The 15,969-nt window shown below is 43.3% G+C and overlaps 1 protein-coding gene across 1 annotated transcript; it reads right to left on the reverse strand.

Moving 5' to 3' along the window:
- Nucleotides 1-1,404: 1,404 nt before the first annotated feature.
- TBC1D7 (TBC1 domain family member 7) lies at nucleotides 1,405-15,088 on the reverse strand. Its single transcript, XM_038768075.1, has 8 exons — nucleotides 14,977-15,088; nucleotides 13,669-13,749; nucleotides 9,197-9,384; nucleotides 5,589-5,724; nucleotides 5,237-5,238; nucleotides 4,361-4,506; nucleotides 2,484-2,613; nucleotides 1,405-1,656 (listed from the first exon to the last, which is right to left on the reverse strand). Exons 1-8 carry the CDS (start codon nucleotides 15,086-15,088, stop codon nucleotides 1,570-1,572), a joined length of 882 nt encoding a protein of 293 aa, XP_038624003.1. The 3' UTR covers nucleotides 1,405-1,569.
- Between the last annotated feature and the right edge of the window lie 881 nt (nucleotides 15,089-15,969).

Here is a 15,969-nt window from a genome sequence, read left to right on the forward strand (position 1 = left end):
AAAAATTCAGCACAAGAAAATAGAGTACAGCACTCTACAGTGTGTATCGCTCTTGCCTTCAAATGACGTAAAAAAAGCACAGGGAAATTTTACAAAGACATGTAGTTCATAGATGTGACCGACGATTCCTTATTGGTGAAAGCTCTGTTGTAGCTGCTTAAAAGTGGCCCAACTTCCCAGGGTCTGCCTTCCCCTTTAAGGCAAGCAGCCAGGTCAGTAGGTAAAGGATGACACACCTGTCAAGCAATGCTGAGAGGCAAAGCCCCTTCGGACCCTGGCCAGAGGGGACAGAAGTGGAATGACACAAAGAGCCAGATGAGGAGGTATCTGTGACGAGAGAGGAGATAACACCAGCTAGAACTGGCTGTGGGGGACTTCATTCACTCATTCAATCGTATTTATTGAGTGCTTACTCTGTGCAAAGCACTGTACTAAGCACTTGGGAGATATACAATAAACAGACACATTCCCTACCAGCAAGGAGCTTATAACATAGTACCAGTACAGAAAGTGGTTCCGATTTGGGCCTGAGATTCCGCCGGGGGCAGCTGAAGGGAGATCGTAGGAGCTCTAGGGAGTAGGGGAACTAACAGAGTAAAAAGAATATCTTTAAACCTAAATAGTGCCCCCCACACAGAAAGGGCTCAATAAATACCACTGACTGATTCCACTTCCACTAGATAAGTCCACTCAGCCCAGCAGTCCATTTACTGCAAAAGAGGATCTGACCACTTCTGTTCTTCTCTGAATACAAGCCCCCTTAGAAACAGCTATTTTGCCCAGCACATCTATTCAAAGAAGAATACAGAGAAACACTTTACTGTCTCATGTTGGAGGAGAAAAATTCAATTGTCCAGGGCAGTGTATATCTGACAGCTGATTCCTGCCATTTCTATGCATTTCTCAGAAAAATGTGAACTCTTCATTTACCAGGACCTCAGTTCTTAAAATGGCCTAATGCCCAGCTGCCACTATACACAAATATGAGTATGGGGTTATTAGCAATTAATCTTAGTCTGCACTTCCTTCCTTTCCTTTGTGGTTTAGAACTCTACAAGTCAGATGGTACTCCGAAACTAGTTTTAAAAGTTCTTTCCTAAGAAGGAAGAGGAAAAAAAATCCAGCTGTCTTAATACATTTTGTAAACTGAAGCCCCCATAAGCAGCTCCCTCTTCTTTGGTAAAACACAGTTTCACTGAAAGTTTAACCAAAGAAAGTTGTTCTCCTTGTCTTAAAGAGACTTACAGAGTAACTAGTTTGGGGCCAATTAGAGAAAGATAAAACTTTGTTCTGGCACTGCTAGCCTGTTTAAGAAGTTGAGACATACCCTAAGCATCATTAAAACAACAACAACATCCAACTCTAATGTTAAAACTCTTATCCCACTTACCACAGCACACTGCGTGGCTTTAATATGCTTTTGTTATTGATAATATTTACATTTTCAGCACCACACCAAAAGCACTGCCTCCGAACAGTTCCACAAGTACACATACAGTGAAGTAGAAAAGAAAGGCCTTCCGCAGAGACTCCGGGATCGAAGCCTGCCCTACGGCCTGGAGAGAGTCCTCATGCGGAATGAACTGGGGCCCCACAGTGCTTGTGCCACAGATCGATGGCTTTGCTCACGATCGCATCAGAACTGTCCTGAGGGATCTGGAAGAGAGCGACATGAGATTGCCTCACCCAACTCCGACCTTTATGGCTGCAGTTTAAACCAAGGTTAACTTTTAATTTAGTTCCAGTCAGAACCCTACAAGTTAAAAAGACTCTGAAGTGGACGCTATGGAGGGGGGGAAGGCACGAAGGTTGGGGGGAGGGGAGCATGGGGTAGTGGGGAAAGCCAGATTGGGGGTATGGCTGAGGAAGATCTGCTGGTCAATTAGTTGGGCCAAAATGCAACTCGGACCAAAGGGAAAAAATGGGAGGAGGGGGGGGGTGGAGAGGATTCAAATCCACCCATCACTGCAAACCACTGCAGACAAAACTCCACCTCCCACTGACAGAGACATCATTCGTCACTGAGGTGGCAAACTTCAGCCTGAGAACCCTGAACCCCAGCTATAGTCCAGGTTCCCCAACCCACTGTTCAGTGGGAGAGGCAGGGCCTGTGTCACCCAAATCTGAGACCACTAGGCATCAACTCCTGGAAGACATTTCTAGGAAAATGGGACAAAGGAATGAAATAAGGACAAATCCCACACGAGACATCTATTACTGACGCTGACATTTACATACATATGCACGCACACACACACACACGCACACATACACACATGAGAGAGATCTGTCCATTTGTAAAACAGGGATTTTCCTGGTTTGATAAACCATGCTTTCAGTTCACTAAATGGAAACCTAGATGCCCAAGAGAATCAGTGCAGCTTCCAATACAGCACAGGAAGTAAATAATGCCCTGGAATAACATCGCTCTTTCTTCTATTCTGTTTCATTGCCAACAGTAATGCAAATTAAAATGTGCTTACATTTTCCAGAAACTCTGTGATCTTCTCTGCATTGTTCAATGCCATTACCTTTATTTTAAAGGTTAATAAAATTTCCACAGCAACAAAAACAAGGATCTTACAGGAACCACTTATGACTTTGTCCCAAATTCTACAAAATAAAAAATGTGAGACAATAACACTGGATGAACATATGGTTTCTGGAAAACCCTAAAAAACATCAAAATATTGTTTCCTGGCTGTTGCCTGCTGTGTGGGCTTGTGTAAGTCACTTAACTTGTCTGTGCCTTGGCTCCCTCATCTGTAAAAATGGGGATTAAGTACCTGTTCTCCCTTCCTCAAACTGTGAGCTCTATGCGGCATAAGGGGATATGTCTGATCTGATTGCATTGCACCTCTGGACTGTAAACTCACTGTGGGTTGGGAACATGTCTACCAATTCTGCTATATTGTCTCTCCCAAGTGCTTAGTACAGTGCTCTGCACACAGTAAGTGCTCAATAAATACCAATGATTGATGCATCCCAGCGCTTGACACAAAATGCTTAAACACCACAACTCGTAGATTTTAAAACTGATGGAGACTACACTTAGCAAATGCATTCGATGGGCAAAGGCAATCTTTATGGCCACCCACTGTAGAATGGATGGATAGCCACGCAGCAGTCGTTTAGGTTATACACAAACCACAGAATTAAAATCCCTAGATTACATGCTTTTAAAACAACATCAATTTCCCTCCATGCTTTTAGTAATACACAGTTGCGGATGGATTTTTTTGAAAACCTCTCCATAAGAAGTTGAAAAAAAAAAAGTCAGGTGCTAATATTGACATGCCCTTGTTCTGACCAAGCAGAGGCTGGGTTCACCTTCCTTTCTGTAAAAGAAACTATCTGCTCCAGGGCACTACAAGTAAGACATCCCTGGAAGAATGTACTGGGAATGTGCCGGGGGAAGAACGTCTCCCTGATTACTTTAAGTTCTCAGATATGCTCTCAGTTCCTCCCATCCAATTTACTTTGGTTTAACAAAATCGAGAAAACCTGGCCTCCTGTCCGTTTTTCCTCTTCCATGAAAACTTTATTAAAACAATCAACAATATTTATTGGAATTAGGTGGCAACAGAGGCTCCTCTCAAGAACAGATGAGCCTCGGTCTTGAGACTACAGCACTGAGAAGGTGCACGGAGGAGGAATTATATATTCTATATATTATAAATTATTTATTCATGGTAATGTTTGCCTCCCTCTCTAGACTGTAAGCTCATTAACAGCAGGGAGCATGACTGCTAATTCTGTTGCATTGTACTCTCCCAAGTGCTTAGTACAGTGCTCTGCACATAGTAAGCACTTACATAAATACCACTGATTGACTGGTTAAGGAGTTGATTGTAATGCTGGAGGTTTTGCCCAGGGCTCATTGATTCATTGTATTCACCCAAGCGCTTAGTAAAGTGCTCTGCACACAGAAAGTACTCAGTAAATACAACTGGAATAAGGACCATGGCCAAAGACCATGTCCTAATAATTACATACTCTTCCCAAAGTTTAGTATGATGCTTTGCAAGAGCAAATTCATCATCATCATCATCAATCGTATTTATTGAGTGCTTACTATGTGCAGAGCACTGTACTAAGTGCTTGGGAAGTACAAATTGGCAACATATAGAGACAGTCCCTACTCAACAGTGGGCTCACAGTCTAAAAGGGGAAGACAGAGAACAAAACTAAACATACTAACAAAATAAATAAAAATAAGCAAATTGCTTATTAACTCAACAGTTCATTAATTTTGATTTATCTCTCAAAACAAATATATTTAACAGTGAGGTAGCAAGAAAACATGGCTTATCCTGCCCTGTGGCAACATGAAATCTTTAAAGAGGGAGAAAATACTTGCCTCTGTAAACTGGTCTCAGGTAAGCATCTTGCAAAGCACTTTTGGAACCAAAGATCATACGGCAGCTTGGTGACCACAGAAAATGATTTCAAATGACTCAGGAGTCTGCTATCTTCAAGATTCAAGTATCGTTCAAAAGCCTTTGGCTAAAAAAGACAGGAAGAGAAATAGTCTGGGAAATAATACTGTGAAACCCGTAAACAATTACACCCTCAGCTTAGTCAGATAGTCTCCCAACTAGAGATTCCACAGCCAACGAATTCAAGAACTTTCAGCACTTTGAATATGGCAAAGACAAAAGCTAAGGCTTCTCAGAATGCAGCAGAGATCCATCAGCCTTTCCCTCTGGATACAAGAGACCAGAGTTTTGCAAGGCTCTACCGGTCAAGATTTTTACCCTCTTTGAAAGGTACTAAAAACCAGGGCGATCTGAGGAAGAGAAAAAGGCTTCTAGACTCTCCACTCGAGGTAGACTTCGGAGGTCCCAGTGCTCTCTGGAGCAGTGTAATCAGAGAGGATTGCCAGGGCAAACCAGAGTAGGGCCCTGATAGGCCTGAGGGCCACAAATCCAGGGCAATCATTCCCTTCTAATCCTTTGTCCAGGAAGCCCAGGCCCAGCAGATCTTCCTCTGTCATAGAGAAAAGGCCAAGGCACATCATAGTTAGGCCTTGGGTTCTAATCCCAGCTACACCACTTGTCTGCTGTGTGACCCTGGGCAAATCACCTAACTTCTCTGTGCCTTAGTTACCTCATCTGTACAATGGAGATTAAGACTGGGAGCCCCATGTGGAGTACGGACCATGTCCAACCTGATTAGTGACTCTACCCCAACAATTAGTACAGTGCCTGGCACATAGCAAGCGCTTAACAAATACCACTGAAAAAGAAGAACAAAAAAAAAATCAGGACCATAGAGACCCCATCCAAATTCAAGGAGAACTGTCCTTCCTGGTAACAGAAACACAAACATATGGGCACCTCATTATTGCCAAACACAGACTCAGAGACAAGCCTAGAAACCTCTGGTTTTCAGAACTTTCCTTTCTTTCAGTAGTGTACCTTTTGTTGACTCTCTCTCCCTACTGGGTACGAAAACTGCATTTATTCAATCGTGATATTTTGAGTCAAGTTAAAAAAAAATTCACTGCAGATGCGGAAGTTTATCTGATACCTATTCACCTGGTTCCCCAGTATCCTCTCTGCCCTAAAGCATTTCTCACCAGCTGCGGTAAGGTAAGGTGTCCCAGAATTTACTGTTCAACTGATTCACAAAATATCTGATCAGCCAATAGCAGTCAACATTATCTTCCACAATCTCTTCCATGGCTTTAGCGATAGCAAGAAATATTTCATCTTCCTGCTCCTGAAATACAAAGATTAAACTTTGGTTAAAAAAAAACAAAGGAGGTTCGACTTGAGGTCTGGTGGGAGTAAAGAGGGTGGTGAAGGAAGAGGCATGAAAACTTTTTGGACACAGGAAATACACCCTCTCTTATGTCTGGAACTCTTTCCCACTACATATCTGACAGAGCAACACTCCAGCCATCTTCAAATTCCTAATAAAATGACTAGGCTCTCATCATCTGACCTTACTGACTCATCTATGCATTTAGTCTCACCCCCTAAGTACTTAGGTACTCACTCCACCCCCTCGGCACTTGTTCACATCCTTATACTCAATTGCTTCCCTTTCCTGAAATTAATTTATGGTCTCCTCTGCTAGACCATAAGCTTCTCAAAGCCAGGGATTGTCTCTACCAACAGTCTTGTACTCTCCCAAGCACTTAGTAGTGCTCTGCTTAAAGCAAGCACTCAACTACCAATGAATCATTATGGCTAAGTAGCTCTGATAACAGTGAATTACTAAATGTCTCTGAGTTTCCCCAATTGTGCAGTGGGAATTGTGCTCCTGACATGTGTTAGCAGGCCTGTAGGGGAACCACACCAGCCAAGTTCTCACTCTGCCAGATATCTGCAATTTATCATATCTGTAATTTATTTATATTAATGTCTGTCTCCCCTCACCGCCTCTAGACTGTAAGCTCGTTGTAGGCAGGGAATGTGTCTGTTAATTGATGTATTGTACTCTCCCAAGTGCTTAGTACAGTGCTCTGCACATAGTAAGTGCTCAATAAATATGACTGAGTGAATGAATGCAAGAGCGATGTTGGATGGGGGAATTGCTCTAGGATCACAACTGACATCCTATCCCGTCTGGACTACTGCACTAGCCTTCTCTCTGATCTCCCATCCTCGTGTCTCTCTCCACTTCAATCCATACTTCATGCTGCTGCCCGGATTATCTTTGTCCAGAAACGCTCTGGACATATTACTCCCCTCCTCAAAAACCTCCAATGGCTACCGATCAATCTGCGCATCAAGCAGAAACTCCTCACCCTGGGCTTCAAGGCTCTCCATCACCTCGCCCCCTCCTACCTCACCTCCCTTCTCTCCTTCTACTGCCCAGCCCGCACCCTCCGCTCCTCCACCACTAATCTCCTCACTGTACCTCGCTCTCGCCTGTCCCGCCATCGACCCCCGGCCCACGTCATCCCCCGGGCCTGGAATGCCCTCCCTCTGCCCATCCGCCAAGCTAGCTCTCTTCCTCCCTTCAAGGCCCTGCTGAGAACTCACCTCCTCCAGGAGGCCTTCCCAGACTGAGCCCCTTCTTTCCTCTCCCCCTCGTCCCCCTCTCCATCCTCCCGTCTTACCTCCTTCCCTTCCCCACAGCACCTGTATATATGTACATATGGTTGTACATATTTATTACTCTATTTATCTATTTATTTATTTATTTTACTTGTACATTTCTATCCTACTTATTTTATTTTGTTGGTATGTTTGGTTCTGTTCTCTGTCTCCCCCTTTTAGACTGTGAGCCCACTGTTGGGTAGGGACTGTCTCTATGTGATGCCAATTTGTACTTCCCAAGCGCTTAGTACAGTGCTCTGCACATAGTAAGCGCTCAATAAATACGATTGATTGATTGATTGATTGACAAATCCCTCACTCCACCCACAGCAGCAGCACAGAGCAAACTAAAAACATTGGCTCTCTAGGCAAAGGACTGTTTGCCTGATGCAGTGAAGGGTGCCCTCCAAATACTGCTTAATGAAACTCACTTTCATTATTTTTATGGTTGAGTGGATGATATTCTAACTGTTACATTACCTTTTCCTCTTCCACTTAGACTGTGAATGCCAGTGGGCCAATAACTGTGTGTTAATTGAATTACAGAGCTTTCCATACTTTCAAGGCTTAATAAATGCTAGTCATAGTAACAGGCACAGTCTACTGGAAAACAATTGGAAATGCCAGGCAAATGCAATTACACAACTGTTACATTACCTTTTCCTCTTCCACTTAGACTGTGAATGCCAGTGGGCCAATAACTCTGTGTTAATTGAATTACAGAGCTTCCCATACTTTCAAGGCTTAATAAATGCTAGTCATAGTAACAGGCACAGTCTACTGGAAAACAATTGGAAATGCCAGGCAAATGCAATTACACACAAATACTCAATGTTATAGTAATGACAAATGGCATTAGTCATGTAATAGCCTTATTTCATGCACTCAACATAATCTTCAGGCATTTTGTTCTACCTTTACAGAGTATTATGACACAGCTACACTCAGACTGTAGGAGGATACTTTTAAGGTGATAAAGAATGACACTGCAAAAATCTTATAAAGTGTCAATACTCAGACTTTGGAGATATATCCTAGGGCAAATTTCAACAATGAAACTCTGTATGAACTAGAATTATATGTGGAAACTTTGTTTCTTATATTTTACTGAGCAGAATGCTTCAGATTTTTATGTCTGAAATAGATATATGGAACCTACTGAAAGCCAATTTCAGACAAAACTATTACTACCTTCCTGGTAAATCTGTTTTTCACAAAAGCCCTTAAAAACTCTCTCTATATATAGCCCCCCCCGCCCCAATTAGAGGTTTCTGGATTTGAAGTAGGTGAATAAGTCAATTATGAAGACAATTTGGTTAGGGACAGAGCAGAAACTAAAAATCTTAAATGTGCATAACAGGAAGTAGAAATACTAGGAAAGCTGATGCAAATAAGCATATCTGTAATTTCTGAATCTAGGAAGCCTAATCAACCTCAATTTAACTTGCAGAGGGGCAATTTAACCTAGACTGTTAAACACTCCCATTATTTCTAGAGCACCTCACTCTCCCCTGATGAAAATAATATGTCTTGGGCAGCTAAACTGTGGTCCTCAACCCTAACATTCGCTATTAAACTACAGCATTAAGTACACAAAAAAGAACAAGCACAACTCATCCAGAACACCAGGTTAGGAAACTGCACCCTGCTATAAAAATAAATGAAAATTATGGGGCACCACATAATTTGCACCCAAATCACTCACTGCTTTTAATGGCTCAGAGCTGCTCTCTCAACTGGATTTACTCAATCCAAAACTGCTCTACCAAAGCACATAGGTTTCATTAGGGTATTTCAGACAAAGATACAACCCGGCCAGAAAACAGTCGGTAAAGCCTCTAAATTGAGTCATGAAGAGAAGGGCTGCAAAAAGATAAAAGCTAAAACTATGCACTTCTCCTAGAGTTGTGCGTCCCAGCAAAACGTCACAGTATAGAGTAACAGCATGCTACCCGAAACATGTAATGAAACACCACTTTGTGGCAGAACTAAGACACCTTTCAGCAGTCTGCCTTTCTCTCCCAATACTAATGGATGTGCCAGTTGGGAACTCCATTTTGGAGGAGGCTCTACGTTTGAGCACTTTACTGAAGTGAGAGCTTAGCTAAGAGCTCTCAAAAACCCCAACATGGAGGATGACTGACCAGAGGAAAATTTGGATTCCGAGGCAACTTTCCCGAATCCAGTTGATACATGCGTAGATAAACATCCCCTTGTGAGGTGGAGTCGTTGACAAAGCGTAAGACTTCCAAGGCGTGGAGGACTTCCATGTACTGTTCTCTACGGTAAGCCATCACCTGGCTGTGAGATTCATGGTGGGGTGGCAGGATTCCTTTAACGGGGGAAAAACAGGTCAAATCAATCATTCAGTGGCATTTATTGAGCACTTAGTGTGTACAGACCACTCTACTAAGAGCTTAGTGGAATGATGAGCCACCTCCTTAAGGCCTAGCTGAGTCCAATTCAAATCACAGAGCAGCCCATATCCAAAAAATCTGAACAGTAATGCACCATTCGGCAGGAAAATGTGCCCTCGGAAATGACTGTAGACTCTCTTTCGGGAGGGTCTCAATCAAAAGCCAATTGATTTTTGGCCTCTGGGTCATTAGTCCTGCCACATGAAGGGGAGAAGTAATTGAATGCAAAAAAGACATCACTTATCTCTTCTCTTTCCCTAAACAGACCATGCAGCTGTCCCTTCGATAAAAGCACACAGTAATAATAACCAATACAGCTCCTACTCTCCCTGCCAGTGATCAAGAGAGTTACTGTTCTCACAGCATTTAACAACTCAAAGCACAACTCGAAGCCTACAAGATATGTGGAGGCTGCCAGACCTTCTGAGTCAGGTCACAACCAATCAGTCATAATTATTGAGCACTTATTGGGTGCAGATCACTGTACTAAGAACTTGGAAGAGTACAATATAAGAGTTGGTAAACATGTTCCCCGCCCAGAACGAGCTTAGGGTCTAGAGGGAGAGACAGACATTAATAGAAAATAAATTACAGTTATATACTTAAGTGCCGTGGGGCTGAAGAAGAGGTGAATAAAGGGGGCAAATCCATGTGGACTTGACTCAAGCACATGTTGCGGTCTATTTGCTAAGCCTCTCGCCCCATGCTTAGTACAGTGCTTTGCAAGCAGTAAGTGTTCAATAAATACGACTGAATAAATGGTTAGTGGTGACCACCATGCCACTTTGAGGCTCAGAAAAATGGTTCCTTCCAGAATAACAAAAAAGAATCATTTTAATGACAGATTCCTATCATTAAAAGAAATGCCTAGAAAATCCTTGTGTGTCTTCTTCCTTGAGAGCTCAGCTCTTAGACTACTAACCCCGTGTATTTCCCCAGAGCTTGGCACAGTGCTGGGAAGCTAGTGATCACTTGGTAAATTCCCCATATCATAGCTTGGCCAGAGATTCCTTTTGAATTACTCATCGTTAAAAATCATCAACCATGGTGCGAAGGGAATCCACGGCCCCCAGGGCAAACCAAAAGGGTTGCTACCTTAAAACACCATCAACCCAAAATATGTTGCTTTCACAGAATCCAGTGCACTCTGCCCACTATGGACTTCCCCTCTAGACTGTAAACCTGTTGGGGGCAGGGAGCATGTCCATCAACTCTTGTTATACTGTACTCTCCCATGTGCTTAGTACAGTGCTCTGGACACAGTAAGCACTCAATAAATACCATTGATTGTTAAATAGCTGCCGCTGACTGACTGATCTCCAATAGCCTTGAAACACTTCTCCCACCTTAAATTAGACAAGTTAAAGTTAGGGCTGCAATGCTTACACTCCAATTTAGTAGAAGTCCTTCCACTACAATACCATGGAGTCAGATTTCTCAAATGGAAAGCAATTCCGTTGATAATGATTTAACAACTATTACTTGTTGGAGAAGGAGTGGGATTAGAATAAAGATGCCAAAGCAAAGATTTAGGGTTACTGTGAATAAAGATCTGCAGTGAAAAGATACTGTTCACCGTCTCTGCCTCACTCTTCTGGGAGGATTGGATACTTACAATCTCTCCCAATGAGAACATATTATTATTATTATTATTATTGAACTTGCTAAGTGTTTACTGGGTCAAGTACTGTACTAAGCACTAGGCAGATACAAGACAACCAGGTCAAAAACAGTCCCTGTCACACAGGGGGCTCATATTCTAAGTAGGAGGGAGAACATCATTGAATCCCCATTTCACAGATGAGAAAACTGAGGCACAGAGAAGTTAAGTGCCTTGCCCAAGGTCACACAGCAAGCAAATGACAGATCAATCAATCAGGCTTCTTTAAAGTAACAGGGTCTTATTGAAACACCTTTCATCTTAATACAGAAAAGCTATTTTTTTCCGAAGGCTTCATCTTTTACCCCATCAACCCAGAAATCTGCACAGTCCCAAACCAAAAACCGTATCAACTCACATTCAGCACAAACGCTTCTAAGATCTGAGAAGAAAATGCCCCTCTGTTAATTGAAACCAAATTATCAGAGATGTCCTGAAGGGTTTTTATAACCTTGGCTGTGAATGTTCAGAAGCCCAGTTCACTGCAGACCAAGAGAAGGTCACAGACTGTCTGGGAAGTAGCTCCCTCTCTATCTTTTTAGTGCTTGGGCAGGTTGAAGCATTAGTGAACCACATTTGATAAAGACCATAATGGGGATGGATGGGATGAAAAAACTGGAGGGACCTTGGGGTCCAGCTTCCAGCAAATCAGATCTCCAGAAGCAATTGTCTTGCAGAGCTGCTCTCTTCTTGCTGAACTGATAGAATTATTTACAAGAGATGTAAAGTTTTCCTCTCGAAAGAGATTCAGCCATCACTGCCATAAAGGTAGGTACACTTCACGCAACAGCACATTTCCTAGGCAAATGGAGTCATTCAGACTTAAGAAATGGATTCCAGAGAAATCCTAACATTTGTTGTTCCTCCCCTTAGCTAAACTCTGGCCCCCAGAACAATGAAAGAGGATAGCCACAGACTGTCACCTTGTCATTTTTGGAAAGGTAGTTTTCCCCTATCACTGCCAGTTCCGCCCTGCGTGACCCACCTAGGAAAATCTCAAACTGCTCAGTCCGCCTTCCAAGAATTCGAGATGTAATGGTTGATGACAGCAAATGTGGACCACAATCTAACTAGTCTTTCTTACGCTGGGTTCTGGACCTCAGGGGCCCGAGCTGCCACCAGGTCCAAGTTGGTGACAAGGATGCCCAGCTCTGACTGGAATTGCTACTCTGCCTTCAAATTCCTAACAGTGTCATGTCCAGCATTTCCTTTGCTGTCATTCACTCATGTCATCTACCATTAGTCACCCCCAATTATGAGGAAACAGTTAAACTAGGCAGTATTTGTCCTTCTAAATCCACAGTTGTCCTTCCCCAGGCACTTAGAACAGTGTACTGCAACCAAGTACCAGTAAGTACCACTCAAACCCTCATAAATCCCAACTCCTCCAGGAAATCTTTCCCAAGAAAGTCTACTACCCTAAGTTGCTTCAACTAAACAGCCACCCTTAGCACTTTTTGTATTTATTTTCATCTTCAGCATTTATGAATATCAGCAGCTTTAAATTCCACATTCAATCATTTATTCTGACATTTCCACCTTGCATTTTTACTCGGCACTTATCTGAATGTTTTTCCTACCACCACTACTATGGGTAAATAATTCTGTCTGTGTCCCCTCATTAGATTGTAAGCTCCTTGTGGGCAAGGAACTTGCGTCTCACTTCTGTTATCCTCTCCCAAGTGCTTAGTACAGTGAATTGCACTTCACAGACCCCAACAGATACTATTACCATTAATAGGGCCTCACCAATTTAAGCTTACACAGAAAAAATCCTAATCAGGAACCACATGTGCACTTCAAAAGTCTCATAAAGGTTGAACCGACACAGTTCCTTCCATTGGCCACTTGTGACTCCACAACAGTCAATGGCAACAACTCACATCAGGCCAAGTATTGACAACCGCTTAGTGTAAAAGAGCCAAATGAAATGAAGCCTTTGAGTCACTGGTGTGCGAAGTCAACCGTGAAATTGAAACACACATTACTGTAGCTTACATCGTTGTGAATCTAATGGCTCTAAATGCCTCATCCCCCACAACTGTCTCTGGTCCCAAAGCCCCCACTGTTTCCAAGAACAGTCAGACCCAGATTTCCAACAATATGAGGCCGACTCTGCCCTTAGTTCTCCCATAGGCACTGAAAGCACTTCTGAAGTCAGCAGCATTCAGTACCAGAATAAAAAACTTTTAAAATCTGATTCTGCTGCAGTAGCAGTATATTGCTACCAACACTATTTATTGAGCGCTTACTCTGTGTAGAACAATATACTAAGCACTTGGGAGAGTGCAGTACATTAGTATACATAACTTCTGCCCTCAAGGGCTTTGCAGTCTAGTTAAACTGGCTAAGCAGGAAACTTCATCCTTTAATATTTTCAGCCAGGGGGTACTGAGCTAACATTGAGTCTCCAGATTGAGGGAATGGATCACTAGAGTCTATAATTAGGCTAAGCCAACCCTACATCCTCTTTCTCTCTCACCAAATGCCAAGTGTTCCCACTATCCAGAGTTTCCCAAGTAATTTTAAAATCTCTTACCTAAAAGCACTTTCCACACCAGGGCCTGGTACATTGATGGAAGGGGAAACCACTGACTGAACGTGCAAAGCTTCTCAATGTCTAAGGAAAGAAAAGTTCATATTAACTGCGTAATCACAGAAGCGCAAGCGCAAGCGCAAGCTGCCTTTAAAACTCATGGTTTTGTTCACCTTGATCAAAATGCTGGCAGGAGGTGCTTAATAAATAATAATAATAATGGCATTTGTTGAGCGCTTACTATATGCAAAACAGTTTATTTCTATTGTTCCAGCACATTTTAGATTGGAATGGTGCCATCTAACTGGGAACTGCCAAAGTATGTGCCACAGGTGAGTGAGGAGGTCCAGAGGCCATGCCCAAGGGAGGGAGAAGCAGAAACACATCAGTGGGTAAATCAGTCTGGCTCCAGGTACTGGGTTAAGGCAAACAGATACTGATACTGAACAGGCACACCAATCCCCTAACTACACACAATTGGTATAACAAAAGCTAGCACACATGGGCAATAACACATCATCTCCAGGCTCAAGCTGACACCAGGCCCTGCTCCGATGTACCCCTTTATCAACGGTGTTTGTTAAGCACTTACTATGTGCCAGGCACTGTTCTAAGCACTGAGGTAGATACACAGTGCTCTGCACACGGTAAGCCCTCAATAAATACGAGTGAATGAATACAGAGTAATCACACTGGACACAGTTCATGTTCCACATGGGACTCCCAGTCTTAATCCCCATTTTACAGATGAGGTAACTGAGGCACAAGGAAGTGAAGTGACTTGCCCAAGGTCACACAGCAGACAAGCTGCAGAGCTGGCATTAGAACCCAGGTCTTTCAGACTCCCAGGCCCATGCTCTTTCCACTAGGCTATGTTGAGTCGTCATTTAATTATCAATTTTAATATCCCAGTTCTTTATGAAGCACATGAGCTACGATTATTTCTAGCTTGAATAAAATCCTGAATTATGGAGATGGGAGAGGAATGAAAGATGCCTTTTGAAAACCATATAAGTCTCCTTTACCACTGGTCTCTGCTGGATTCTGAACTTTTTGTTTTCTATTATTGTTTATGTCTTGTCTTTGTATTATTGTTTACATTACATTATATTCATATTTTGTCTCTGTATTGTTTATTGTATTGTCTTTCCTACATTGTGACTGTTTCCAAGCCCCATTCCCCTCTTCATTTTTAGATTGTGAGCACCTGTAGTAAATGGCTCAAGCTCACCTGTGTATTTTTTCCCAGCCCTTAGTACAGGGCTCTGTACACAGTAAGCACTTCGTCCTATCATTACTACCACTATTCACCAAGTTGGTCATCTTTAAGGAGGATTTCCAACGATCTCTTCTCCTCGACCCCTCGAAATCCCACTTTCTCATAGTAGATGGAGGGAAAGTTTCTCTGGCAGTCTTCAGCCATACTGCATGCTGAAAAGAGATCGGGGGAGTTGGGGGGCAGAAATGAAAACTGTACAAGATGCCATCCTACTTTTCCTTGCCCTTCCTATGAATTCAAACCCTTAAATCCCCTCCTTGCCCAAGGAAGCTGACCCCCTCGAGCCTCTTCGGGCAGCCAAGACAGGACTAAACTCTAGACAGGTTTTAAAGGCCTTGTAAACAGCGCTTTCAGGAATCGAGTCAGCAAAGCTTTTCAAGAAGAAAAATGGACTGAATGGGAGAAAATGACCAAACGATTGAACGAATGAATGAATCAGGCTGTGGAAGAAAATAAACAGACGATTGAATGAATGAAACAGGCCTTGGTGGAGGGTAAGGGGGGTGGTGGAATGGAGTAGAATTAAAATGGTGCATTTGAGATAGTCCCTTTTGCAGCTTCATTGCCTGGCACGTAGTAAGCGTTTAAGAAAAATCGTTATTGATTATTATTATTGCTGCTGTTACTACTAGAGGTTCCAGGGTCGTGGGAGGCAGAGGTGCAGTGTGGGAAAACCCTTGCAGGGAGGGAGGCTGGGGAGGAAGGGGCGGGATTCAGCCACTACCAGGGCTAAACCGGATGCTGGAAACGCGAAGACCCCGGCCGGGGGCCCCCCAAAATGCGACCCCGGAAGGCAGAGAAGAGGGGGCGGCTGAGGAAAAACCGGGCGGAGGCCCCATCTCTCCTCAGGGCCGCCCGCACCCGCGCCCTCGCCGCGTCAGCTTAAACCGATAAGGCAGAACAACGCACCGCTACCGCTCGGGGGGTGGATGGGGGGAGGAGAGGAAGAGAGTGCGCATGCGCCGACCCCCCAGCGTGCGGGTGCGCGCGCAGGGGCGGAATTCATTCATTCATTCAATCGTATT

This window comes from Tachyglossus aculeatus, chromosome Y2 (assembly GCF_015852505.1).
Source record: "Tachyglossus aculeatus isolate mTacAcu1 chromosome Y2, mTacAcu1.pri, whole genome shotgun sequence".
In the NCBI taxonomy this organism is placed as follows: Eukaryota; Metazoa; Chordata; class Mammalia; order Monotremata; family Tachyglossidae; genus Tachyglossus; species Tachyglossus aculeatus.